Source organism: Neovison vison, chromosome 7 (assembly GCF_020171115.1).
Source record: "Neovison vison isolate M4711 chromosome 7, ASM_NN_V1, whole genome shotgun sequence".
Lineage (NCBI taxonomy): Eukaryota > Metazoa > Chordata > Mammalia > Carnivora > Mustelidae > Neogale > Neogale vison.
Window position 1 is genome coordinate 194143112 of NC_058097.1, and position 27897 is coordinate 194171008.

The 27897-nt window shown below is 55.2% G+C and overlaps 1 protein-coding gene across 1 annotated transcript; it reads left to right on the forward strand.

The window, feature by feature from the left end:
• Positions 1-411: 411 nt before the first annotated feature.
• Positions 412-25899, forward strand: P2RX3 (purinergic receptor P2X 3). Its single transcript, XM_044261093.1, has 12 exons — positions 412-530; positions 7423-7558; positions 7971-8042; positions 8279-8342; positions 9039-9132; positions 9437-9514; positions 10226-10367; positions 10860-10996; positions 23408-23501; positions 23804-23869; positions 24470-24547; positions 25011-25899. Exons 1-12 carry the CDS (start codon positions 412-414, stop codon positions 25122-25124), a joined length of 1194 nt encoding a protein of 397 aa, XP_044117028.1. The 3' UTR covers positions 25125-25899.
• The last annotated feature ends 1998 nt before the right edge of the window (positions 25900-27897 follow it).

The window sequence follows — 27897 nt, forward strand, 5'->3', positions numbered from 1 at the left end:
CATGAAAGCAGCTGTGAGCCGGGATGAAGATGCAGCGTAAGAGAACGGAACAGAAAGGGTAGACAGAGTGCAGATAAAACATGACTCCCAGAGGGCCCTAGCCAGTTGCATCCCAGGCAATCAGGAGCCGGGGATTGGAGACCCCACCCCTGCCGTGACATCACAGGGAAGTGGGGTGGAGACGAACAAAAAGGGGGTCCCCCGCCCTGGCCTTGGACTCTTGACAGCCCAGAGTGCCAAGGGTAGAGGGAGCCTGGGCACTGAGCAAGGGTTGCCTGACTTAAAAGAACAGGCTCCCCATTCCTCAAGCCTCCTCCAAGCTGTCCCCTCCAGGCTTTGATCTCTGTCTCCCTGTCCCCCCTGAGGCCACCATTGGGTCCCTTCTGAGTGACCCCCGAGTGCTCTCTCAGCATGAACTGCGTGTCAGATTTCTTCACCTACGAGACCACCAAGTCAGTGGTTGTGAAGAGCTGGACCATTGGGGTCATCAACCGGGCAGTCCAGCTTTTGATCATCTCCTACTTCGTGGGGTGAGTCCTGGGGCCCTTTGGGTCCTAGCAGGGGAGGGCTGCCGGGTGTCCCGTCAGGGTTGCTGTCCAGCTGCCTGACCTTCTCCTCTCTTCGAGAAAACAGTCTCTACCCTGGAGTCCAAGGACTGGATTCTGCCACCCCCATCAGGGATCTGGTCCCCACATTAGTTCCTTTCCCCAGTAAATCCTCTGGAGTCAGAGAGTGGCTTCTAGGCACACACCCCAAGGACTGGAATTCTTGCCCTGGTGCCAGCCTCCACCAGGAGAGGTCCCAAGTGACCATCCCTCTCCCTTCTTTCCTGCTCCCACCAGAGAACAAACCACCCTCACATCTTCCCAGTCTCCTCAGCCAAAACTTTGGGGTCTCACAAAGATGAGGGAGCACAGGAAAGGGGAAGGGAAGACACTAACATGAAGGAGACAGCATGGGTCGATCAGGTCACGGTGGGGTGGGAAGGAGAGAACTGGACTGCTTTGGAATGAGGGATTCCCCTTCTGGCTTGAGGAGATGATGAAAGAACGAGGGGAGAAGCCCTTGCTCTTGGAGGGTAGGACAAAGCAAGGTGTCTGCTCCTTGGGAGGGGGCGGGGAGACACACGGGCACAAATAACTCGAGGGAAGAGTTGCTTAGGGGAAGGTGGGTTTTCTGATTTGATCCAGGATCCCTCCTCATGAATCCAGAAGCATTCCCCTTTGCCAGAAAGCATAAATTCTCTACTGCTACCCGACTTTATACCATATAACCCATCCTGGGAGCTGCTTAAGAGCCAGTGGTCCGAACACCTCCTCTCAGCTCCCACATTTAGAAGCATCCACCACCACCCCCCACATACACACACGTACACACACGTGTATGCACCAAGGGCCAGGGAGCAGACAATGGCTGGGGAGAAAACACACATTCCATCCTTCTTGTGGTCATTTACACACACCGATGGGTACCAGAAATCACAGGCAGCAACCCCTAGAGGTTTTCTTTCCCGGTGTGCAGTCTCTGTCTTGCCTGAGACGATGGCTCTGTGTACGAGAAACAGCAAGCCACTGACAACAGTCATGAGTTAATTGAGTCAGTCCAAGAAGCCATCCGGTGTGCATGTGGGCTGGAGCTGCACGAGCGCAGGCCTCCTTGCCTGAAAGGTCAGAGGAGTGTGTGAGCGAGTGTGTGCAAGAGTGGGCAGGCGTGTGGATTAAGGGGTTTGTTGCTTTGCGTGCTTTGTGGGAGCCAGAAGGACTCGTTTCTGTGGCCGCTGTCGGCAAGGCTGTACGTCCAGGGGTCCTCTCAGGGATATTAGAGAAAGCATCCCAGCTTTGGGGTAGGAAAACGGCCTTGAGGCTTACTTCCAACTTCTTCGAGGTTTTGTGAGCTACGATGTTTGCAAATAAATGCTCCACGTCCGCATCGGCAGAGGCTGGCTCAAAGCTGGTTTTTAAATATTCCACGTTCACATGTGTATGCGATGCCGTCGCTGTTTATAGCCGCTAGACAGTATGGTGGTCCAGGTGAGTCCAAAAGCTGCCTCAGCACATTCCTGCCTCTGCTGGCTCCAGGCAGAAAGCTGATAGAGGGTAGACAGCTCCTGGACCAGCCTGCTCTACTCTCCCACTGCCCCTGTCTCCCCCTCATCGTGATATGATCTGATGCTCTGACCCCCAGTGCTGGAGCCTGGCCTGCAGAAACAAGCATGAGAGGCTCTTTGGCGTCTTGATATCCAGCTCCATCCATCTTTCAATCTGACAGCTCCCCACGGAGCGGCTCCTTCCAGTTACATCCATGCAGTCTGTGGCCCAGCCCCCCGGCCTGAGCCCCATCTGTGAGCACATGAGCCCATGCACCATTAGGACTCCATGAATCCATTGTCTTTAATTTAGCAGAAATTTATAAAGCATTTCTTCATGCCAGGCACAGAACATGGGCAAAGCAGAGAGGGCCCTCAACCTCATGGAGCTTACGATGCAAGAGACGGACGTTAATCAATCTCCACAAACAAATGTAAAATTTCAACTGAGGCCCAAGACTTGAAGAAGAGGTGCACAGTGCTGGGAGAGCGGCTAGTATGGAGATTCCTGACCTGGTCCGGGAGCCAAGAGAAGGTTTTCTGGAGATAAGATGCCCAAGACAAGATCTGAAGGTTGAGTGAGGGCAATCCAGGAGGAAAAAGGGAAGGAAGAGGGTTCAAGCCAGCTCTGCAAAGGGAAAGAGCCAGGCAAATGGGGACAAGAAAAGAAGGTCCCTATGGCTAGAGCAGAGGGAACAAAGGCAAGGGTGGTTGTAAAATGGGGGGGGGGGTCCACACCCAGCCAGACCTCAGACACCCTCAGAGCTTTTGTTTTTACACACAGGGCCAATGGATGGGAAGTGTGTGTGTGTGTGTGTGTGTGTGTGTGTGTCTGGGGGCAGGGAGGGGGAAACAGATGATGAGATCTGAGTTGGGAAAATGACTCTGGCTAATTCACCAAGGGACTGGAGCAGGCAGGAGGGTAACCTGTTCATGGCGCAGTGCAGTCATGTTGAGAGAGACAATGGTGGCCTGGACTCAGGAGAATTTGGAGGGTTTTTAATGCTGTGATGTTAGCAACTAACGAATGGTTGAATCTCTTCCGTAGTATTTCTGCGAGGTAGACCAGATGCAGTCTTAGAAGGCCTTCTAACGGGAGGCCATGTAACAGGAGCCAACTGTTCCTCTTCCGCGTTTACCGCAACGCGGCCGCTCATTGTCTGCACATGTGCTCTCACCCCTGCGCCAGCCTCTGCTGCCTGTGTGGACTTGACACCGCTTCATGCCTGGTGTCCCCTACCCACCCAGGTGCACAGACAGGCCAGTGGTGTTTCTCCCGTGGCTTTCCCAGGGCCCAGTGGCAAGCCCCAGTCTCCTCTGTGCCATGGAACCTCCTAAGAGCCGTTCTGTTTAGGGGGTCCTATGGGGAGCTGCAGAGGACACAGGAGATCCTGGGGACGGAGTTTCCCCGAAGTGCTGGCTGTGGCACGGCCTGAGCTAGTTTGCAGAGCCTCCTGGAAGGAAGCCACCTCGCTGCGAAGCGGCAGAGGGGCATTCCCACCGGTCTGATGCTCCGTCATCCGAAGCACCTGTGGCAGCTGATAGTGCCTCAGACCCCTCACAGCCCTGCTCTCCCCATCCCTTCCTCCCCCTGCAAGGCCTGACCCACAAACTCACTATCTGCACAGCTGGCCCGTGTGGTTCATAAAAGTCAGCCTCATTTTCGTTCTTTTTTGTAAGGTTTTATGTATTTATTTGAGAGTGGGGGTCAGAGAGAGAGAGAGCGGAGAGAGGACTAGAGGGAGAGAGTCAAGCCGACCCCGTGCTGAGTGCGCAGCCTGCTCCGGGGCTCTGTTCCCCGACCCTGAGAGCACAGCCTGAGCAGAAATCTAGAGGCAGGTGCCCAACTGACAGAGCCACCTCAGTGCTCAAGCCTCGCTTTGACTCTTACGAAGAAGCTCATAAATACAATACACCTACCGGCTTAAACAGGAGAGCTGTTCTAGTTCAAAGAGAAGGGCCTGGAATTCCGCCTTCTTGGCCCACCACCCCATCGCTTTGGCCCCGGGTGGCACCCCGAGGCACCCCGCGGGACACCAGGTGACCAGAGGATGGTGGGAAGACCTGTTGGAAGCCCCGTCTTATCGGTGCAGAGAGGAACGCCACTCTTGTCTCCCCCACCACGCCTCTCTGCAACCCCGTGATGGGGAGACCGTGGAACAGGACCCCCTGGTTAGACACCTTGCTGTGACACAAATAGGATTGGGGCTTGGACAGGTCACCATTCATCTCTAAGTCTCTAAGTATCTGGAAAATGGGCTTAGGAATGCCTACGCCAGGGAGTTAGGGCAAGGAGAACATGTCAAGTGCCTTGCCTGAGCTGGGAGACTCGCTAATAGACGGCAACTATTACCCTATCCTAGATTCCCCGGCACACCTCCCCCTTCCCCACCAACCAGCTCACACCTTCCCAAGAGACCCCTCTCCTCCTGGCTCGCACAGCACATCCTCCCCACGCCCACTCCCCGGGCTCCTCCCTGACTCCATGGGGGTGCACAGAAGGGTGCCAGGACGCTGCTCTGGCCTCCTTCCTGCACATCCCACCTGCCAAGGAGCTGCCACCCGCCTTCCGCTCTATAAATAATAAACCAGGAACATGAGAAAAAAAATAAGTCAGAGCAGCCGAGTAAATGCCAAGAATTGAAGGCTTAGTCCTGCCCCATCTCCTCAGCCCTGGCCTCTAGAGACAGACTCAGCCTCAGCCCCTCTGTTCTGGAAATGAAGCATCCCCTTATTTTGAGCTGCACTGATGACGTCCTTGGGCCCCAAGGGGCCACAGAAATTCTTCCAGTTATTATTTAACTCAGAGAGAGAACTCTGATGTGGCCTCTCCTACCCCCTGGCATAAGAAAGAGCCTTGAAGGAGGAGAAATGGGAGGAAATAGATGGGTTAATTGTTCTTCGAGCCCTAGGGCCTTTCCTCCTAAGACTTTCCAAGGCTGCAGATGTTCCCCTCAGACCGGCAGGGCCAGACGCACAGGGACCAGGATCCCGTTCAGGATGTGAGGTGGTTCTGAGCCGTCTGCCTGGGTGGGAACCCACCTACCGGCTTGGCAAGTTAGCACAGCACTCTGCACCTCTGTTCCCTTATCTGTAATGTAAGGAGAACAACAAAGGAGTCTCACTGGGTCGGGATAAGGACCCAATGAACCCTTACCACACAGAGCACTCAACTGGGATGTGTTGGTTAGAGGATAATAATCTGAACCCTGCTTCTCATCGGCAAATGTTCCTGGACTTTAAGGATAGGGTAAGGGGCCTTAAGAAACCGTGTCATTAAATCACCCCTCAGAGATGTGTCCATTCTGTGGCCAGGCACACTGAGGCTCCAGAGGGCATGTTTCAACTCCCACTCCGGACAGAGGTGCACTGAGCTGGGAGCAGGGAGATCTGGGTCCTCAACCTCACTCCCTCCACGGCGCAGGGCCCCTGGCCATGAGCTGGAAATACTCATTTGGACATAAGGTGGTGGATGAGATTTCCATGTGACCCAAACTCCCTTAGGAGACTTGATGAAACCTCTCCTCTTCTCAAAAAGAAAGAAGGAAAGTGCTGGGAAAGGAAAGCACACAGGATCACAAATGTCCACGCATCCCCACAGGCAGGGTGTTCCTAAGAGCCTTCTACAAGCCTGTGCCCCGCGCCGAATGGTGCATTCCTCAGGACACTGCCTGCTATAAGGCAGCAACAATAAAACAGGGGACAGGTTAGGAGCTGTCTGTCCGCCACCACCGGCTGTGACTCCACCCTTTCAGTCCCACTCAAGGGAGCTTTCGGAATTCAAGCGCAGGAGGGAAGCCCCACGATGGGGATAACTCCCAGCCCTCTCACTGAAAACTGAACAAAGAGTCTCTTGCAAATACTAGCCCGTGTGCACGTGAACATGATGGGCATGTGCCCATCCCACAGCTCACTGTGACCTGTGTGACTGTCACACATGACCCAGGAGCTGTTCCCCTCTATGGGGACCTCAGAGGTCATCCAATGCAAACACCTCCCAACTGAATGCATCTCCTTGAGTCTTCCCAGGCATGTGGAACTCACCACCTCCCACAGCAGTCTGCTCTTGGACAACTTCTGGGGTTGGAAAACTCCTGGGCTTGAAGTCCCAACTCCCTCCTTATAAAATCTTCAGGTCAGCTTCCCAGCACAGCACGTGCCCAGCTTTGTGTTCTCTGCACTACACAGTCTCCGGTTCCTTCCTTCCACTCATCCTCAACCTTGTGCCTTCCTGGTTAGCGGGCAGAAAGTGACCCTTGTCCAGCATTTCCAAAAGCACACTCCCCAATTCTAGAAGGGGTCACCAGTGTTTCTCCAAAACTAAGAGTGTGTGCGGCATGTTCTGAACTCATCTGACGACCTTTTCTCATCTGTACGATGGGGACAGCAACAGCATCTGCCCACCTGCGAGCGGAACGGATAAGGGCTGCTCACAGGCTGGAAGTCTGCTATGGAGGCGGGGAGTGGCTGGAGCCTTGAGGACTGTGAAGAGAAAGGCAGGACCCTCACAGAACTGCAAAGGGAAGAGTTGCCTGCAGGCTCTTCTTGATGCTGCGGGAGGCTGCCCTAGTCCAGGGAGGGAGGTGGGGTGAAAGGAAGAAAAGAGGCCCTCCCAGATTCTGGCCGCAGTACAGGTAAATGTCCACTGGGTGGCAGCACGCTCCAAGGAATAAGAATTTCAGCCTTTGCCTCCTACCTGCCCGGGAAAGGCTCAGCCCCTCCCTTCCTCCTCCATCCTTCTCATCTGGCACCTGCACAGAGGGAGACTTCTCCAAGCACCCAGCTCCCAAATGCCTTCACCGACTTGTTTACTGAGCACCTACTATGTGCCGGCACTTAGGATATACCCATGAGCAAAGCCTGGGATGCTCAGGGTCAGAGGCTTAAGACCCTCTGCTCCTTCTATTCCCAGTTGTCTGCCAAAGAGGTGGCCTCCCAGTCTGCGGGAATGATGATGCATTGACAAAGGGGTGATGTCGCCCTCAAGGGAGTGAAAATTTGTTCTTGGGAGATTAAAAAAAATCGTACTCTTCTTATGTGTAAAACACAAATAAATACACATACAGCATATGAGCTGATATCTATAGTGTTAAAATTTCAGGTTGGGGGCGGGGGGAGGTAGGGAAAAAAGTCTACAAATGGTCCTGAAGCAGGAAAAGGGAAAGATGGGAACATACCACTCTAAGCCAACCCAGCACAACCCTCTCACCTCCAGCACAGGCCTTCCCCAGGCCAGACACCCCATGCGGTCTAGTGTTGGGGAAGGAAACTTTCCCAGCCTCTGTCTGATGGGCCTAGACCCTCCTCTCTTGCTCTCCCCCTGTTCTCCTGCCCAGGTGGGTTTTCTTGCACGAGAAGGCTTACCAAGTGCGGGACACAGCCATTGAGTCCTCAGTTGTCACCAAGGTGAAGGGCTTTGGACGCTATGCCAACAGAGTCATGGACGTGTCTGATTATGTGACCCCACCCCAGGTATGGTCCCCCTATCCCAGGGCTACGTGTGGATGTCCAGTGATGGGGCAATGCAAGGAGGGTGTCGATGGGATCCCCAAACCAGTGGTATCAGTGATCGGTGAAACCCCTCCCCAGTGGCCGGGGGGAGGGCTGCCCTCCAGAGTGCAGCACTAGGCATCAGGACAGTGGGGTCCTTCTCAGGCTCTGCCACACTCATCCTGTGATCAACACAACACACAGAGGAGCAGGAGAAGCTAGGTGGGTGGTTGGACTTGACTTGAGCCCACCTCTGCCCTTTATTAGCCCTGTGACCTTGGCCAGATCTCTTACCCCCCACCTTAGTTTCCCCACCTGTAGAATGGGGATAACAGCAGTACCCACCTCACAGACTGGTACTGGTGCATTTTTTTCTCTCCCTTCTCCTACCAAGGGCACCTCTGTCTTTGTCATCATCACCAAGATGATAGTCACTGAAAACCAGATGCAAGGATTCTGCCCAGAGGTGAGGGGAGGGAGGGAGGCTGGATGAAGCAGGGCAAAAAGAAACCACTGGCGGTGGGGACTGATGGTAGGGAGGGGCGTGGGTGCACACAGAGGCTGGAGTTCCAGCCTTGGAGCTGTGTCTCAAGATCTCCGCCTTCCAAAGGCCCCTGGTCACGGGGAAGCACTGGGAGCCAGAGGGCTCATCCAGGGCCAGCGCAGGGTCCCACACCCACCTGCAGACCTGTCTCCCCACAGAGCGAGGAGAAGTACCGCTGTGTATCAGACAGCCAGTGTGGGCCTCAGCGGTTCCCGGGCGGGGGTGAGTGCAGCCCTTCTCCACCCCCTCACAGCCCCAGGGTGTTAGTGGGACCCTGGAAGGTAGCATAGCCCCCATGGTGGACAGAGTGGGAGCTGGCCTGTTCCTTGTCATTCTTCCAGCACTTAAGGCCCTCCCTGTGTGCCAGACATGGGGGGAGGCTGCCCCTGGAGAAGCTCACAGCCCAGGGACGTGGTGACAGACAGGCATGTATGAGGGAGCAAGTGCTGTCATGGGGAAACCACGGGCCCTGGGGAAGGGAGAGGGATTGGCTCTAGGTAGGGGACCCCACATGGCTTCCTAGAGTCAGCGATGTTCTAGATGGGCCCTAAAGGATGACAAGAAGTTGGCAGGATAGAAGGGCTTTTAAAGGGACATTCTAGGCAGAAAGAATAGCTACAGCAAAGTCCTGGAGACCAGGAGTACACTGTGCCCCGGGAACAAGAACAGGGCCTTTGGGGTGGCTGGGCCTGGAGGCTGTCACCTCCCTTTGGCTTGGTCTAGGGATTGGGAGGAGCAAAAGGCGAGAGCTCAGCAGGGTTCCTGTACTGCGGGTCCACCTCCCCTGACCTCCCTGTTCGTCCCCCGCCCCCCGCGGGATCCCTAAACAGGGGGTGGTCTCTGATGAGGGGTGGGGTGGGGATGAGGGAGAAGCAAAGGTCCAGGCAGGCACCCAACATATGTGGCTCCCCCTCTCAGGTATCCTTACGGGCCGGTGTGTGAACTACAGCTCTGTGCTCCGGACCTGTGAGATCCAGGGCTGGTGCCCCACCGAGGTGGACACAGTGGAAATGTGAGGACCCTGCCCCAGCTCTCCTTTGCCAATAGGGAGAGCTCTGCATCTCTGAGCCTGCAGAGGGTCTCAGAGGGACCCCTAGTAGTGTCCACTCCTGGCCTGGGAAGTGGCCTCAGGATGGCACCTTTCCCTACCTCACCTGCCACTCTCCTCCCCTGGCCCTCAGGCCCCAGAGAGGCCATGACCAGGTGCCTGGTGGGAGACGTCCACCAGGAAAGGTGTTCCCTGGGGCAAAAGCCCTATGTGTCTTTTCCCTTTCCTCGTCCCCAAAAGCTAAGACTTTCTTGTTCTCCCCCCACAGGCCTGTCATGATGGAAGCCGAGAACTTCACTATTTTCATCAAGAACAGCATTCGCTTCCCCCTCTTCAACTTTGAGAAGTGAGTCCCAGCTCCCTCCCTAAAGAAGAAAGTGGGGCACCCATCCTACCCTGCCAGCTCAGTTTCAGAGGGTGGAGAATCCTGTCCACATGGTTCCCCACACTTGCTCACCCTCTGCCCATCTCCCTGGGGCTCCCATTCCCAATCTCCCACCTGGCCTTGACCACCAAGTATTGGGTGGGCTCTGGGGCCAACCTCTCAGCCAGCCTCCCGCCTTGGGGCTCGGAACCCACGGATGGGAGTTCTGCTGGAGGCAGGTGAGGCACAAGTTCAGCCTGGGCCTGGAACCCGGATACCTCCAAAGGTCGGGGCCGAGGGCTTTCTTTTTACCTCACACATCAAGCCCAAGCGGGGGTGTCCCTTTGCCACTAGTTAGGAGTTCATTGACTCCTTCACACACCAAGTCCTCGGTGGGCATCAGACATGGGCAAAGCACAATGCCAGGCACCACGGAGGTGCTGAGAGAACTTGGGGGCGACTCTTACCCCCTGAGTCCCCCAGCCTAGGAACTGGGGGTATTAGATACCAACACACTCAACCCTGATATGGAGAGAGGGGCATAGAAGTTGCAGGGAAGATGCAAGAACAGAGGTGACAGAGCCCGCGAGCGTCCCAGACATCAGGTCCCAGAGCGCGCTGCCCGGGCCGGGAAGGCTAGAGACCCGGTGCCTGTCTTCCCGCCAGCCCTGGCCTTGCTTCTCTCCTCCGCAGGGGAAACCTCCTTCCCAACCTGACAGCCAGAGACATGAAGACATGCCGCTTCCACCCCGACAAGGACCCCTTCTGCCCCATCTTGCGGGTGGGAGATGTGGTCAAGTTTGCAGGGCAGGATTTTGCCAAACTGGCCAGCACGGTGAGGACCTAACGAAGGAGGGGGGACCCCTTTGGCAGGTGGAGGGTGGAAATACCCGGAGGGCAGAGCCGGGCTGGGCAGCAGCGCCACCTAGTGGAAGCACTCCAGACCTGCAACTGGCTCTGGGCCTCACCGTGCGCTCCTCCGCCCCCACCCCTTGTCCGGAGGGCCTGCCTCCCTCACCCTTCCCGCCAAGCCTCGTCTCCCGTTCCCACCGTCACACTTGACCTTAGAGCGCTGAAAAAGCCCGTACAATGGGAAAGTGGATCCTAGATTGCTGCTAAGGGACGCAGGACAAAAGCAGGATCTAGAGCCCCAAAGGTCCACACCCCTGACTGCCTTATGTTGTTTACTAAGGAATGTCTGTCTGCCAGATGGCTTCCCCTCCACCTAGAGAGTGGGAAGAACCACGCGTCTGTGTGTCACGACCCCCAGCCCCCACCCTGGCAGGCGGTGGAGACAGCCCTCCTCATAGCTGGACCCTTCCCACAGGGTGGAGTCCTCGGCATTAAGATCGGCTGGGTGTGCGACCTGGACAGGGCCTGGGACCAGTGCATCCCCAAATACTCCTTCACCAGGCTCGACGGCGTTTCCGAGAAGAGCAGCGTCTCCCCAGGCTACAACTTCAGGTAATCCCCGGTTTCCTGGGGCCTTGGGCGGAGGAGGCAGGAGCTGGCCTGAAAAGTCACACCTCCAGCAGCCATGCACATGGGGAAGAAAAGGCCCCACGCACCCCCGTCAGGTGTTGGCTCAAAGTCAGGAAGCGCTTTCTGTCACCGCCAGGAGACGGATAGGCCAGGTCCGCAGGCAGGGCACGTGACCAAGGTCTCCCAGTAGAGCGTGGGCTGGGATTCTGAGCCTTTCTTAGCTCCGGCTCGAAAGCCGTCATGTGCCCAAGAAACGCCCTGGCAGCGCTTCTCCGGTACCTGCATTATCTGAGGTTCCTTGATCCACAAAGCAAGGGCTATAGTGGGATCCGTTTATAAGATGGAAAGTTTGTCTTTCTGTTCATAACCAGGAAGTTCCATCTGGGTCACACATCTCACCCACCATGGTCAGGAGTGCTTCCGCGCCGGTCCAAGCACGAGCTCCAGCCGATTTTTCAATATCATCTAGTTTCGATCCCCAGTGGCCTTGAGCCATAAGGACTTTCCCCTGACAGCCCCTCCCATCACCCTTGTTTTGAAGAAAAGGAAGAGAAAAGCCAGGGTTAACTGTCTGGAACCAGTTGAAGCCAACCAGCCCTTGACCTTCTCCTATCCTAATGTCCCCCGTCTAGGAAATGGCAATAGGATCGTTATCTTGAGGATCCTATTGGCCAAGGTGTGAAAAGCTTCAGCCCTCTGTTCTGTTTTGCCCTCGATTTTCCAAGACCCTGAGATTTCTGGGAGGGCTTTGAGGACGTACAACGGTGCTATACACTAAACAGGGGATGTTGGGTAAATAGGCAGGGATCAGGGGAAAAAAGTACACGTAAGAATATGTTTCAGTGACACATTCAAAGAATTGTTACTCGAACTTTCTAGGTGGTGGTGGTGTTTTCCAACAGAACGGCAGACGTAAGCAAAAAAATAATCATTTCACCTTTTTCTTACCTTTATTTGTAGTTCTAAAAGTACATCTAAAACTACATCCCATTACACTTTATATTTAATAGTTTAAAATATATATGTATAGTCTCCGGAGAGGAGAATTTTTTAAAAATTTGTAAGTGCTTTCATAATCAACTCCAAACTTTAAAAAACCATAGGAAACAACACATATTTTAAAGTAGGTTAAAAATACTGTTCGGCTCCCTGGCAGAAATCGGCATATTTACTCAGTGGGTACATCACAGAGAAATCAATACAAAGGATATTTGTATGGTGTCTTAAAATAGCAACATATTAATAAAATTCTCAGGATCTCAAATGCAAAGTTTTCATCTTCATAACTTCCCTGTGGCCAGTGGGAATTCTTCAGTTTCCCAAATAACTTACTTGGCAGGAGAGCGTAGGAAGAATGTTAACTACGAAGAAGCCCCCAACTACGGGTGCCACACAGATTTAGAAGAGGCTCTTTGATCTAAAGAAGCTACGGTGTGGGGTCCTCCACCTCCAGTTCCCAATCTTGGGCTTCAACTGCCCCTCCACCCCGACTTCCCTTCCCGGAGCCCCCCCTCCCCCACCCCACACAGCAAAATGCGAAGTGGACTTGGTCCTAAACTAGCTTAGGCTGTATTTGGACAGACAGGTCCGAGGATCCCTGAGCCTAACCCCCAGGGGCTCATGGGAAGCTGTCCGAGAGATGTGGACCCAGATAACTAACCCCTTCACCAAAGACTCCCAGGCCAGAGCAGGAAGGGGCAAACCTGCTCGTTTTGAACCCCCCTGTAGTTTAAAAGAATTTCCAGAGCGCTGGCATGGGGGACTATCTGGCAGCTGTGACAAGAAGAGGGCTCCTCCCAAGCCCCCTCAGGTCCCTCCCCTGGGTGCCCACCCACCACCCTCGCATTGCCTTCAAGCCCCTGGCACCACATGGAGCCCCGAGGCTGAGCTAAGTGCCCACGTTGTGGAGGCCACAGAGAATAAAGGTCACAGCCAGGTTTGGCACTGCTCTGTCTGATAACGGTAGAACTTCGGATCCCACAAATCTCCTGATCTGTGGGCACCGTACTCATCACCCTGGGCGCCGAGGGCTTCGTGTGCTTTGGTGTGTTGTTCCTTACCCGCTCTGTGAAGCAGATGTCACAATCCCCCCATTTCACAGATGAGAGAACAAAGACTTGGCGGAATGAAACAAGTTTCCCCAAGTCACACGGCCAGTAGGCGTGGGAGCCTGGACACAAACACATTTTCCTGGATGATTTCCATGCAGCCAGGAAGGCTAGGGACATTCACATTTGTGAATCCTAAAAAAAAAAAAAAAAAAAAAAAGCACACTTGGTTGATACTTTCATTGCTTAAAAACGAAGGACCTGCGGTCCACAGAGGTTAAAGGACTAGCAGCAGCTGGAGGCACAACTCAGGGTCTGGCTTTCTGTCCCCCAAACAAAATTGTCTGCTGCTCCCTCTCTAACAGAGGCCAGAGTTTTTCAAATGTCCTACTGTTGCCATTTGCTCTGGAGGAGATGCAGTCATTCAGCCAAGAGTCAGCCTTGTTTTAATCTGCACATTCAGGCAAGAGGCAGTAGAGATTCTCATTTCCATCACTAATTACTTCTGCAGCTCCTTTCCAAATGCCCCTCCCCTTGCTTCTTACAGCTCTTGGCCCGGAGGATCAGAGATTTAGAGAATTTGCAGCCACTGAGGACCCCTGGGGTACCCCTAGGCTGAGGTGACCGTTTCACCACTGAGGAAGCAGAAAGTTCAGAGGGGATGTGACTCGCCCAGGGTTACAAGGGTATCATGAGGAGCCTTCAAGGTCAGCTACATGTACATGTAGCTACAGCTCTAGCTACATCAGTCTCACTGTGACATGGCCCCAGACACAGGGCCCCCTTCGCAAGATGGTTGGTCTGTCATTGACAGCTCCAGTGATTGGAAAGGTGACCTTGTGTTGAGTCAGAATGTGAGTCCCTTCAACTTTTACCCAGATTACCTAATGCCTTCCACCTAAATTAATCTTTATTTGTGTGATCTCCTGAAAGTGCCATCTGTCCCTCCCTGAAACTTGGTGGAAACGTTTTGGTTTACTCCTCTATCTATTCCGTACGGCTAACCCTCCAGGAGCCACTTTAATTTGGTACTTTTCTGAAGCCTCCTTCCAAGCCCATTGAGAGTGGGGCATGGGTGGGTCCGTCCAGATTAGTAGTGGGCAAAGGACAGCATTTCTGAAAAATAAGAACTGGCGAGAGTCACCAGGACCCCAGGAGCAGGGGGTGTAGACAAGGGCCAGGTTCTTGCCTCACGGGGAGGCCCTCCGTTCGCTGGAGCAGGATTTTAACCAGGGACCGACCTCCCCCAAGGCGCAGGGATCAGGCAGTGGTGCATGTGAACACAAGTATTGTGGCTTTGAGCGAGCAGGTGTGTTTGTTAGGGAACGAATGTGAATCTGTGGGAGAGTGTGTAAGTGTGGCGTGTGCCTGAGTGGGGAGTGTGTGTGTGTGTGTGTCTGAGGGTGTTGGTGAATGTATTTGAGAGCGTTTGCGTATATGGGGGGAGATGGTATAAAGACAGATTAAAAATACTGTAGCAGTCAGGGTCCCAGCAGGAAACAGATGGTGCATGCAGAATGGGTAATGTGAGGAGAGTTTAATAAGGGGACTGTTTCAAAGGTGTGGGCACGGTGCAGGGAAACCATGATGGATAGCGCAGGGCCCGGGACCACCACGGGACACAGGTGACTGCCCAGGTCTGAAGGGCAGAGGGCAGGAAGCAATTCCTAGAACCCAAAGACACGCTGTGGGGACAGGAGCTGTGACTCAGCCAAGCCACCAGCGGAGGCAGCCTGGGGCAGGGTGAGGAAGGCAGGCACGTGAACCCAGGGATCTCCTCCATGAACACTCAGAGGTCTCTCACCCTTGTATCCCCTGGGTGAATTCACGGACCAAATGCCCACTAAGATGCAGATATTCATCCACACGAGCAGTTTTGCAGGCATTTTCTTTGCTTTAAAAAAGCCAACTTAATGGACGGGACTGGAAGAGATTATGCTGAGTGAAATCAGTCAAGCAGAGAGAGTCAATTATCATATGGTTTCACTCATTTGTGGAGCATAACCAATAGCATGGAGGACAAGGGGCGTTAGAGAGGAGTAGGGAATTTGGGTAAATTGGAAGGGGAGGTGAACCATGAGAGACTATGGACTCTGAAAAACAGTCTGAGGGTTTTGAAGGGGCGGGGGGGGTGGGAGGTTGGGGTACCAGGTGGTGGGTATTATAGAGGGCACGGCTTGCATGGAGCACTGGGTGTGGTGAAAAAATAATGAATACTGTTTTTCTGAAAATAAATAAATTGGGGAAAAAAAAAGCCAACTTATTTCTACAAGTAAGATATAAAAACATCCTCCGAGTAATAAATCCAAGCGATGCTGATACATAGGAGGGATGATGTGGAGACGCCCTCTCCCTCCTCCAGGCTCTCTCCCCTTACAGGAAGTTAGCATCTTGGACAGTCTGGCAGGCTTCCCTCCAGTGCTTTTTCTCTGCATTTATGAGGCATAAAACTCCGGGGCTCTGAAGATCTTTAAAAGCCCATCCCCAGACCTCAGGTTGAGAGCCCATGGAGTTAGGTTTGCAAAGCCTTTCGCGCCTATTTTGACAGGATTCACAGCTCACGCCCACGCCCCCGTAGTAGGCTCGGGAAGACAGAGACGTGCCCAGGATTACACAGCTTAAGCAAGAGGGACACGGGAACTCAAACCCAGGGACCCGATCGATCTGTAGCCATTGCTTCCGGCATACCTTCCACCATCACATCGTTTGCAAGCAAGCGGGAGAGACAGGCCCAGCCGTGATGGCGGGAACGACGGGGCAGAAGCAAAAACGGTGCATTTAGCGACATCAGATCCGTGTTTCTCCTCCGAGCCCTCCGAGCCCTCCGAACCAAGCCCAAGGCAGCTTCGCTACGAAAAGGCAAGGCAGCTTTGGATTTCCTGTCTTGGTGTCTGGGACAAAAAACACTCGTTCAGCTGCTAGATGTTCCTCATGCTGGAGGTGTTTCTAGTGACGCTTTCGTGTTGGAAATGTACCCACAGCAGCTTTCCTGGAGCTCGGAAATTTGGCGTCTTCCCTGCTTCCATGCAGAAACGTGCAGATCAGCAAGATCTTAGGCCAATTGAATGCGACGGAATCGAAAGTGCGCCCTTGGCTTTGAGCATTCTTTCTGCAATCTGGGTTTTTCTCCTTCCAAAAGCCATAGAATATGTGTTTTTAAAAGCAGCCACTTTCCATCATCTCCACAGAGACACTCGAAGGCCCCTGTGACGGGGGTAGATTTTTGCCTGCCTTCGCCATGATCCGTTTTCCTCTTTGTTTAGGTTCAAGTGGGAGGAGAGGCCATCAGAGCGATCCCGAATTTATACAGACTTTTATAATTTTCAGGTCTAGCCTGGCCCCACGACAACCAGTTCTGTTGGTAGGAAACAGCGGCTAACCCTCATGGAACATGTCCCAGTGAGCCAGGCAGGTGCTCTTTGCAGATTATCTCATCGACTCCAAAGAGAGAGAATTTTATAGCTGGAAACCTAACCTTCAGAGGTTTCATTATCTGTCCAAGACCACACAGCAAATAGTGCTGGCCTGGAATTTCCAATTCCCACAGCCTCCAAGCCTGTGCTGGTAACCATGGGTATCCTGTAGGACCAGTAGGGTTCTCCCCATTTTACAGACAAGGAAACTGAGGCCAAAGAGGTTACTCCCAGCAGCAAACAGCTAGCCCTCCTGCGCTCAGCTACCTCTTTCAGCTCCAGGTCCATTGATCCTTCCCTGCCTCCTTCAAGATGAACTAATCGCAATATTTATAAAAAGATCAACTACCAGTCATTGCTTAAGTGCCTGCCCCTGGAGCGGAAGAGGTTCCCAGAACGTGCGTAAGTAAATATGGCTCGGGGTCTTCTCTAAGGGAAGGCGTCCCAGCCTGCTCCAAGGATGTTGCCCCACCCCCACCCAGTGAGTCTGCCAGGAGATATTTTCCTATCAGTATAAAATCAACTGTAAAAGTCTCTTTCAGCTGGCAAAATCACTTCTCACCAGGCAAAAGCTTCGCGGAGAACACCACTTCCTTCACTCAGACAACTCAGATTCCAGGCCCAAGTTTTCCCTCACGAGTCCGACCCAGATCCTGCAAGTTTGTTGCTATTTTTCCTGTAACCGTTACGTGTCCTTGCTTTAGGAAGGAATTTCCATCACTCCATGGGATCGTTTCTAAACAGATGTCTGAGAGCTTCCAAGGGGTTCGTACATCGTGATAAAAACCTTCTCCCTTCAGCAAATGTTTATCGACTGCCGACTACTGCAAATGTCAGCCCAGCACAGAGAAGCGCTCCTGCGGGCCGGAGCCACCCAAGGCTGAAACTGGGTTGTTCCGACTGGCAACGAGTTTCCTCTCTCTGGGGGGGGGGGGGGTCCGGGCAGCGGCAGCGAAACTCTTGTGGCTAACGAGGGGAGGGCTCTCAAGACGCCTTCCGATGCCAGATTCCGTCAGGCTTTGTGGCTGAGGCAAACACGATGGAGACTAGTTCCTGTGATCACGTGGAAATGATAAACCTGAACCCAAGAACGAAATATTTATGCGAAAAATATTTCGTGCTGGAGCAAGCCGAGAAAAAATAATTATTCATCTTAAGATGAAGCAAAAGTGAAGCGGAGAGAGCCCGGGCTGCGGGGCAGGAGGCTGTGGCTTAGGCCTCGCCGCACATGCTCAGTGTGATTTTCGGCAGCTCTCAGCCCCTCCGTGGGCCTCAGTTTTCTCCTCTGTGAAATGGGCTGTTTCGAGGTGATACGTTCCCTTCAAGCTCTGAAAGTCTGAATGAGTGCAGGTAGGTGCCTGGGGAAGGCGCTGGTGGTGGCCGCTGAGGCGTGCACTCTTATTTACAGACCCGTCACGTCCGAACGTAGCTTCCACACTGCCTGGCGCAAGCACACCTGACAAGTGATTTATTACAGTAGTTGATGTTTGTACTGCCCCATTCTTTATCTTTTGCTGCTTGGGGCCCAAGAGATCACGTGCACATGCACGCAGACACACACACACACACACACACACAAGTGTCTCAGCCTTGTCAGGTCTCCACCTGTTGGATTCTGGGCTGTGCTGGGCTTGCCCTGTCTGGTCTCAGCACAGGTATCTCTGGGAGGGTCCCCATGGGCGCAACCCTCTCTCCACGGGGGTTGGTGAAGAAACTCACCCAAAAAGGGAGCTGAGACATTCAGAGCCTAACGGAGCAGGAAGCCACCCCCAGCCCCGCAGCCCCCGCAGGAGGAACGGGAGCCCGGCCGAGAGCTGGGATCCCTGACAGGAGACACAGTGGGCCACATACCCACCATCGGGCTCCTCCAGTGCCCCCATTCCCCAAGGCCCCCCATTAACCAGAGAGGAAGGGAGGCAGTTCAGCCGTGGAGAGTGGTGGGCACACCAGGGACTGTCTGGCTTCCTTCCACCGCTGCCGGCAGCCAAGCCCGCGGCAGCTCAGCTGTCTTCCCAGGCATCAGCTCTTGCCTGCTCACCGAGGCCTCCCTTGAGTCTCCTTCTGGCTCGTCTCTCGGGGGAGTGGCAGGGGTGGGCATTGGTGTTCAGATCCCAACTAGGCCCCTGGCAGGCCCAGGAGCTTTTAGAGCCACCAGCCAGGCTTCTCTCCAGCCTGAGGAACACCGTATGACGTGCACCGAAAACCCGGAGCTTTGCAGCCAGCAGCTCACGGACTCCTCCGTCACAAGCCCGCCACTCTCGCGAGTACCCTCGTTTCACATCCGGGGAGACTGAGGCTCAGGCAGACGAAGGACACTCCCTCGGCTTACATGAGCTCATTCGGAGCCACGGTTCAAGCCCCAGGACTGTCCCATTCCAAAGCCCCTCTACCAACAGCTGCTCCACAAGCGGTCGATGTGAGGCCTGAGTGAAGGAGCAGGTGTTGGAGCCTCCAGCCTAGCGCTCAGCATGGGGTAAGCGCGGCCAGCAGATTCTCTCTCCGCTCTGCGCGCCCCGATTCCCCTCCCCAGATCCCACCCAGCCACCTGCCCGATCGGAATGTTTTCTGCCTGATGCTTCCACCTTACACTGGCTCCGCCTGAAGAATGGGAGAATTTAGAGAAGGAGGAAATCCAGAGGCCAATGTTGGTGCTAAACTCATTCTGGGAGATGTCAGGAATCCACGGCTGCCTTCAGAAAGCAGTTACCCTGCCCGTGACTGCCCCAGGGAGGCCCTCGGGCAAAGGCAGTGAGATCTGGAGCATGATCAGTGGTACAACGTGTAGAGTGCAGTCTGCTGCAGGTACCGGGCGAGAGGCCTGGGTCCTGCAGGGGCCAGAAAGGTAACACGGGATTCCACAGCCTCCGCCCACACTGATAAAGGGCTCTGAAGAAAAAGGAAACAAAGGAAACACCTGATTCACCGTGTTTGCCCATTTCTGTGGTGTAAATACAGCCCCCAGGTCAATTTCAAGCTACAGGCGTGAGGTCGCAGAATGTGGAACTGGGACGTGATGCGGGCAGCGTCTCTCCTGCCCCAGCCTTCTCCACCCGTCCCTGTCCTCCAGCCCACCAAGCTCCTGCAGCTTCTTCAGGGACACCATATCCTTCCCAGGCACAGGGCTCATGGGCCCCGCAGCCTGGAAAGCGGCCCCCACCTCTGGCCTTCGCACCTGTCAACCCTCCATCCCTCGGGCCTCAGTTCCAACGGCGCTTTCCAGGAAGCCTTCCTTGGCTCACAGCCTCGGTCAGACGGTCTTCAGAACTTGGGCTCTTTGAACGGTGCTCTGTCCTCTCCGGCCCTGACGTCAGACTTTAGCTAGTATGGGGGTGTGTTGTTATTACTATTTCTCTCCCTCAGGTGAGAGCAGACCTTGCCAAGGTGTCAGTGGGGCCTAGCACAGTGCCTGGCGTGGGGTAGGTGTGCTCTGAGTACCTGCTGGGGCCCTGGTGGATGAGTAGGAGTTTTCAAGGCAGGAAGGGAAGGACAGAGAGAACAGCATGGGCCCAGGCAAGAAGTCCGTGTCTGCAGGGTGTGTTCAGGAAACCCGAGAAAGCAGGCGGTGTGGTGTGGCTGGCACTTCTTGCCAACAGGCAAGGAAGGGGGACTGGGCCAGGCTGGGTGTCGGTGGTGTCGTTCTCGAACCACGTTTCTCAGCCAAGGAAACTGAAGCTGGAGAGGTAGGAATCGGGGGATTTGGGAGAAGTCAGGGCCGGCCAGGGTGTCCTTCCATCCATGCCCTTTTCAGAGGAGGAGGCTGGGGGATCCTTCCCACACTCCATGGCTCTAATGTTCTCCTCTGAGCCAAGGACACCAGGCGTCGAGACCCGCCTTGCCAATCCAAAAGGGATCCCAGCTGGAGAACTGAAAGGAATCAGCCACGACCTAACAGAAATCAGGCAACAAAAAACAGTCTAGAATGCTGGCTCACAGTGTGAACCTCTGGCACTGGACTCCCTGAATTTGAATCCCAAGTTTGGAACTGACTGTTGGATTTGCAGACCTTAGACAAATTGCTTAAGCTGTGTTATCCCGGTTCCTCATCTGGAGAAGGGGAAGACCAACAGAATTCAACTCCATGGAGCTGGGTCTTAAAAGAGAGGGTAAGTGTAAAAAGCACTTGGTACAGTCCCGGGCACATAGTAGGTGCTCAGCGTGTGCCTTCCCTCCCTGAGCACTGTTCTTCCTCCCTCCCTCCCTCCCAGGAGGAGAACCAGTCCCTGCCAACCCTCCTGTGAGGGTGGGTGGTTGGTGAGATAATGATCTTATCATACTTATTGCCTCTTGGAAGGCAGGTGCTGGAGAAAAACCAAGTCCGCTTTGGTTTTTCTCCCTGTTCCTTCACATTCTTCCCCAAGATAAATTTAGCCAGCCTTCGCTTTGAACAGGGTGCCCAGGGTGCTGACTTTTTGTTCTCTGAGTCGATGTGAGAGCATTCTTCATGGCTGCAGCCCCAGGCTGGAATGCAGACTTCGGGAGCACAGCCCTAGCCCCTGCCCTGCCCCAAACACCTGTGACAGTCTCTCCAGCACCCCCGACCCTCCCGGTCCCCGAGGACATCGGGTGCCACATCTCCCAGACAGGGAACCTGAGCTCTCCAGTGACATGAACAGAACACAGAATTCAGAAGGGCTTGGAGATCTGTCTCCTTTCCAGCCACGCGGAGCTCAGAGGCAGCGAGTTCAGGGTTAAGAGCAGAACCTGGAATCCAGCTCTGGCCAGTTACCTTCTCCTTCCTCTCCCCACCTGTAGAATGGGCCCCCTGCTGGTGCAGCCCAACCCACTCCATTCTGCTGGGTCTGGGAAGCCCTCTGCTGCTGCCACCCAGACCATAACCTACCATGGCTTTAAAGTTGGCCCAGCCCCTCGCCTCTCCTCTTGTCCTCCAGCTCTTCGGTTCTTTGGCTTAGGTAGCTGGGCTTCCTTCGGTCTTCTTCCTGGGGCCCATTTTTACTCTGGGACTTGGTCTCAAGAAGATCATCCTGCCTTCTCTGCCTCCCTCTTTGGCTGCAAAGTCTATAGGACACACCTTCCCAGGTTAGGCTCCCTGCGGGGACACTTTCCCTCACTGACTAGCTTTCAGGCTTACTCTTCAGCCTGGGACAGCAGGTGCACCGTGTGGGCACACATGCTCCAGCCATGCCCAGGCACAGGCAGGCAGGAAAACATGCAGCCTGGACTCCTTCCTGACCCTGTTAAACTCTTTCTTCTGTTCCGACCCTCCGATGGCCTGTGGATGCCTCCCACTGCGGAGCCCACTGGCAACCGGAGGGCAGGGAGCTTGATGCAGGCAGGGTCTGCAGACCAGGCTCCCAGGCCCTGCAGAGAATGGGTGTGGAGGAACAGCCAGAACACCAGGATGTGTCTGTCTTAAAGGGTGGGTCTTAGTGTTTACCCCTCTCACTAACAGACCCACGGAGGGGTGCATGAGCACCCCCATGTCATAGACATGAACAGTGATACTGTTCTGAGTCACGTGAAAGGAGTGGAACCAGGATTTGGACTCCTTTCTTCCTGGCTGCAGAGTTCTGCTCAGCCAGAGCAGACAGTGGCTGACATCGTATGAGTTTCGATGACTCTTCTCCAAAATGACCTTGCTCCCATGCCTGTGACCCCTCTGCTGTCTGTGCCCTTGAGCCGAGCATTTCCCTCTCCCTGCCCGAATGCAAATAGCCCTGGGAGGGCTGTCACAGTCACGGACACCTGCAGGGAAGGAGATGCCTCTCTCTGTGGGAGAGGCCTGGGAATCCGGGCATCATCGGAAACACTGAAGGGGAGACAGCTGGCACCAAATAAGAGCCATGTCAACCCCACAGAGTTATGGGGCTTTCTGAGCCCTTTCACCCCATCATCTCACTTAACCCTTGCCGTGCTTCTGGGATCCTGGCGTCAGGAGCCCGTGTCACTGCTGCGGGTCCAATGTGGTCTCAAGACATTACACTTCGCTGATTAGTCTAGAGTTTTGCCTATGATGGGCAGGGCCGTAGGGGGCGTGCACTGGCTTCAGACAGACACCATTTGCACTCTTAGTGCTTGTGAAGCCACAGGCAGTCCCTTCCCCAGCCATCTTCACAGTGAGGTGCTCATGCCCCCACTTTGAATATGATCATTCTTACCGGTCTCCCACACGGTTCCTGGCACCCAGCAGCCCAGGCAGAGAAGGGGTAGAGGATATAATCTCGGGCAACTCTAGCATTAGTCTCAGCCCCTGGGTGACCCTGGACTAGTCTCTTAACCTCCTCAGAGACTCGCTTGAAAAATAGAGCAATCACCTCCCTATCCCGCAAGGCTTTTAAAAACCGCTCTATAAATGTATTTCTTCAACAATAACAACAGCCAACAGCAGCAAGCTTTCCCTGGGTGCTTACTGTGTTCCAGGCACTGTTCTAGACCCCTGGGGTGTGTGCTTTCGCTCAATTCTCACAGCACCCCTGTGAAGCAGGACTTCCATATTATTCCCAGTCATAAAAGCGGAAACTGAATCTCAGAGAGGTTTAGTTACTGGCCCAAGTTTGCACAACTGGTAAGTGGCAGAGCCAGGCTCTGAACCCAAGTACGCTGAGAAGCCTGTGGGAAGGGACCTTCTGCAGGGACTTGAGCCCAGGGACACCCAAACAAATAAAACCAAAGAAGCCTGGAGTCCAGCAAGACTAACACTTTTGTACACACTAGAATCATCTAGGGAAATTGCTTAAAAGGCAGAGTCCTGAGCCCCAGGCGCAGAGATGCTGGTGGGGCTGGGAAGCTGCCTTGGTATCAAGGCCCCAGGATGACGGCACAGAGGGTCAGCTCACCACACAGGGAGGACGGCGGCTGGCGTCCAGCAAACTAGTGGTGAGATGCTCAGTGAGTGAGAGCTGTAGGCTCCAGAGGACCCCGACGCTTCAGGGAGGAGCCCACAGTGGGACCCACCTTCCACCTCTGGTTTCCAGGTTTGCCAAGTACTACAAGATGGAGAACGGCAGTGAGTACCGCACACTCCTCAAGGCTTTCGGCATCCGCTTTGACGTGCTGGTGTACGGGAATGTGAGTCCTGGCACCGGGCAGATGGGGGGGGGCAGGGATGGAAACCCAGACCAGTCTTGGGCCCTCAAGAGCCTCCTCCCGGTGGGTGGGAGGGGGCAAGGTCCTGCCACTGACCAGCTCTGAGAGCCTCCGTGAGCCACATGTGTGGTCTCTTCACTGCTACGGTCAAGGGTTGGGGCCTCCTGGTCGACCTTGAGCCCTCCGCTCCACCATCCCTCTGGCTGGGGGTCCTCCTTCAGCCTCAAGCCTCAGGACCTCGTGCTGGGCTCTCTGCCCACCCGCCTTGGTCTTTTCGCTTGCAGGCTGGCAAGTTTAACATCATCCCCACCATCATCAGCTCTGTGGCCGCCTTTACCTCCGTGGGAGTGGTGAGTTCAGCCCCTTCGGCCGCAGACAGGAGGCCCGTCACGGTGGGGCTCCAGCTGGGGGTCGGGGTGGGGGAGTGGCCCAGGTATGATGCCCTGCTTCTGCCTAGAATGGAAAGTCCAACCTCTGGCCAGGTGCCTCAGTCTCCCTCATCGCCTCCCTGCTGGAACACCTCCAGTCACAGAGAGCTCACTACCTCCCGCAGCAGCCTCCCCGACTGCGGGAGTTTCCACCTGGTACCAAGTTCCTGCTCCCCCACCGTGAAGGTGAAGGAGGGGACTCCAGGGTTCCACAGACCAAAGGAACCGAGCCCTGCTCCCGGGGACTTCTACCCCCTCACCCTCTGCTTCTCCCACCAAGTCCTCTGTTTGCATCTTGGTCTGCGGTCACTGCCAAGAGCTGAGAGGTGGGTGATGAAGACATCCTGCAAAGCCCCGGGATGTTTTTCCAAATGGAAACATCAGTCAGGTGTCTCTGCCTCCAAAGGCAAACCCTTGGCCTGCTCTCTGTCTGAGGGCAGTCCTCCACACTGCCCAGCCGCTCAGCGGCCGCTGGAGCCTGCTGCTTCCTGCTACACTGAGCCCGCCCTGCCTCTCCTCCAGGGGACTGTCCTCTGTGACATCATCCTGCTCAACTTCCTCAAGGGGGCCGACCAGTACAAAGCCAAGAAGTTTGAGGAGGTGAGCTGGAGGGGAGAGGTGGGGAGGCATGAGAAGTAGAGAGACAGGGCAGGGACTAGCTGGGCACCCCTAGACCCCAGGGACTCTCAGTGGCTCCCCCTTCTGGGGGTTTCTTAAGGGGATTCATGAGGCCTCAGCGCAAATTGGGGTTCCCGAAGAGAGGGAGTTGGCCAAGAATGGACTCTGCGGGGCGGTCTGTGGGTCATCACTGCTGACGGCCCGATCCACTCACTGTCCCCTCTCCATTTCTGGGGCAGGACAAATTCTGCCATGGGTTAGCTCAGGTTTCGGTTGGCCCACGAGGTTCGTGGTTGTTCAGACTGTTGGGATCACACAGTCTTGCTGGAGCTCCCTGATAACGGGGCTCCGAGCCTCCACAGCCGCATCTGCCGAGCAGAGTCCCATGGCAGGGGGAGTCTTGCCCACAGCTGGAGCACGATAACACCAGCCCTTCTGCCTGCAGGTGGACGAGACGACGCTGAAGGTCACTGCCTCGGCCAACGCAGAGTGCTCCAGCGACCAGACCACCGAGGAGAAGCAGTCCACAGATTCGGGGGCCTACTCCATTGGCCACTAAGGCCTCTGCCAGGGCCCCAAGCTCATCCATGGGCTCCAGGCCTCCCGATAGGGCACCACACCTGGGCGAGGAGGGATGGAAAGGGGAGGGGCTCTCATTTCTGCTGCTCACCCCAGGAAGCCATGCTGGACCCAGGTGTCTGGGCCTCCCAGTGTTCTAGCAGACAGGTAGTGCCCCCTGCTAAGACCTCCATCTCCCTTCACCCCTTGCCTTGCCCCTGTCTGCCTCCCAGAACCCCCAGGGCAGCAGCCCCTGAGTTGTCCCCCTTCTGAAGAGTAGAGAGCATAATAGTAATAGCAAGTGGCCACAAGGCATTGCCAAATGCCGGGCAGGGTCACACACATTATCTCATTTAACACTTAGAGTCATCCTGTGAGGTAGTTATTAGTTTCCCTGTTTTGAAGGTACACTGAGGCACCGAGAGACTGAGTCATTTGCCCAAGGCCACACAGCCAAGAAGCAAGAGGACTGGGATACGAACCCAGATCGAACTCCATCACCCACACCCCACAAGAGAAGGGTGAACTCCCAGGGGTGGCCGCCCCTGCTGCTTCAGCCTCCCCCATGGTGACCAGGATTAGGTTTTGCTTAATAAAGAGTGAGCCCCATGCTTTCAGCAGGAACTCAGGCCCCGGTGTAGGGAAGAGCAGTTAGACAGGGATGCGGGGGGACCTGGCTTGGGTAGATCCCCAGTTCAGAAGGAAACAGGAGGCATAACTTAGCTCTGTACCCAGCCAGGGGTCTCTCTCTGGGACCCCCACATAATCCCACACATCGGGACTCCCCCCACCAGCAGTGGAATTAGGCACCCCCCAGGGTGGGGCATGATTCCCAGACCCAGGCCCTTGTCTCAGCGGCCGTGCTCCTTTATGATGCTGGTGAACAGGCTCCAGGGAGGCCCGAGGCCCTGGGAGCAGCGGCCAGCGAGGCCGCCCCCCCAACAGGGTCCTAATGGGCGGTCAGCCTTCAAAGGCTAGAACCTCTCTTGTCCCCCTCCCCTGTTTACAGATAAGCAGACTGAGGCCAGAGAGGGGAAATGACTTGGGTCACACAGTTAGTGGCCAAATGAAAACCCAGGTGTCTTGGCAAGAACAAGGGGCCAGAGAGGCCACTGGGGGATCCTCTAGTCCACTCACACCTCTGTCAGCCTGGCGGCCCCTCCCCTTGCTGGGCTCTCCCCCTGTGAGAGGCAGAGCTGGAGCAGACCCAGGTCTTCAGAAGCCTGAAGCATATACAGTTTGGGGCATCATCTCAAAATAATACAAAATTAGGGATTAGAAGGGGGCTCGTGCATGAGGGTGGCCCTGAAGGACGAGTTTCATTAGCCCCACAGTCCATCACCTCTGGAAAAGTTGGAGCGCAGGCATGACCATGTGGCCTGAGCTGCAAGGGCGTGCCAGGAGATGGAGGGCTGCTCCCTCTGCAGAAGGTGCAGGGAGATGGCGGGGAGGGGCAGGGGCAGCTTTGGGAGTCATTTGGAAGGGACTACGTTGGGAGCAGTGGGCTGACCCCAGTGATTCCCCCCTCCGGGGAAGAAGGGGTCAGATCCCATCAGGAGGCCCGTCACCCCTTCCCCGCTCGGTCTTCACCCCCACCGCATCCTCAGGCTGGTGGGATTGCACTTCCCCAGGGGTGGCCTCGGGCATCAGGCAATGTCCAGAGATATGACCAGCAGAGACGTCAGTGGAGGCCTCGTTCTGCACCCGGGAGACCCACAGGCATGTTTCCTGCAGAGGAGACCGAGGCAACCGTGTTCTCTTCCTCCGGACGGGTGTGGTCCTCCCGTGCCTGCGGCAGCCACTCCGCCCCCCCTGCAGGAGTGTGAACTCCGGACAGCGAGCCTGCCGTGCGAGCCACGGGAACCTGAGCCACAGCCTCTGGGGGCCAGATTGCCTGGGCCCTGCTGCATCGTGGCGGACTTGGCACCGTCCCCAACGCGACCACACGCCAACCCTGCTGGGGTTGCCGGGGCTTGTCACTAATCCTGCTGGATAGAAAAAGAAATCTGGAATCTGTGGAAGTTTGAACCGGAGCGCACACTCACTCCTAGCAGTCATTGTGTCTGTAATCACTCAGCATAAAAGCTAACATTTAGAGATAACTCACTACGGCTGAGCATTGGGCTGGGTGTGTGACAGGGGTCGCCTCCTGGGACCCTCCTTTAACAGCAGGGGACTGTGGCTTGGTAAGGGGAAGAGACTGAGCCGGCAGAGCTGGGCCCCCAGCCCCAAGCTTTACGGCTCCAGAGTCTACTATCTTGACTTCTAGGCCACGGCTGTCTGAGAAAAACCAGGACACCCGTGGGCCCCTTCTTTTCTGTATGTGTTGAGCTAAACCAAGTGTTTAGGCAGCTGTACCAAGAAATCTGCAGAACCTCAAGGTTTCATATCACAGAGTGGGTCAGACAGCCCCCTCCCTCCACCTGGTGGCTATGCCATCTGAGACACATGGAGGCCAGGTCACGGGCAGGGAAAGGGGGACGCGAGGCTTGCAGACCCCGGGAAGTTCAGGCCCTGAAGAGCTTATGGCACGTCCAACCCCACCGCACCAGCCAGGCTGCAGCCACAAGGAAGACTGGGAAACAGTCTTCCTGGGTCCTCAGGAAGGTGGTGTGTCCTCTTGCCCACAACCCATCCAGCCCACAGCCACGGATAGTTACACACACCCTTCCCTTGCGTGTTCCTTCTCACAAAACCTTATTCTCCACAAACGACCCATCAACCTCCCAGAGGTTTGAATAGATAACACCCTCAGGAGTTTCTTCTCCCTAGAG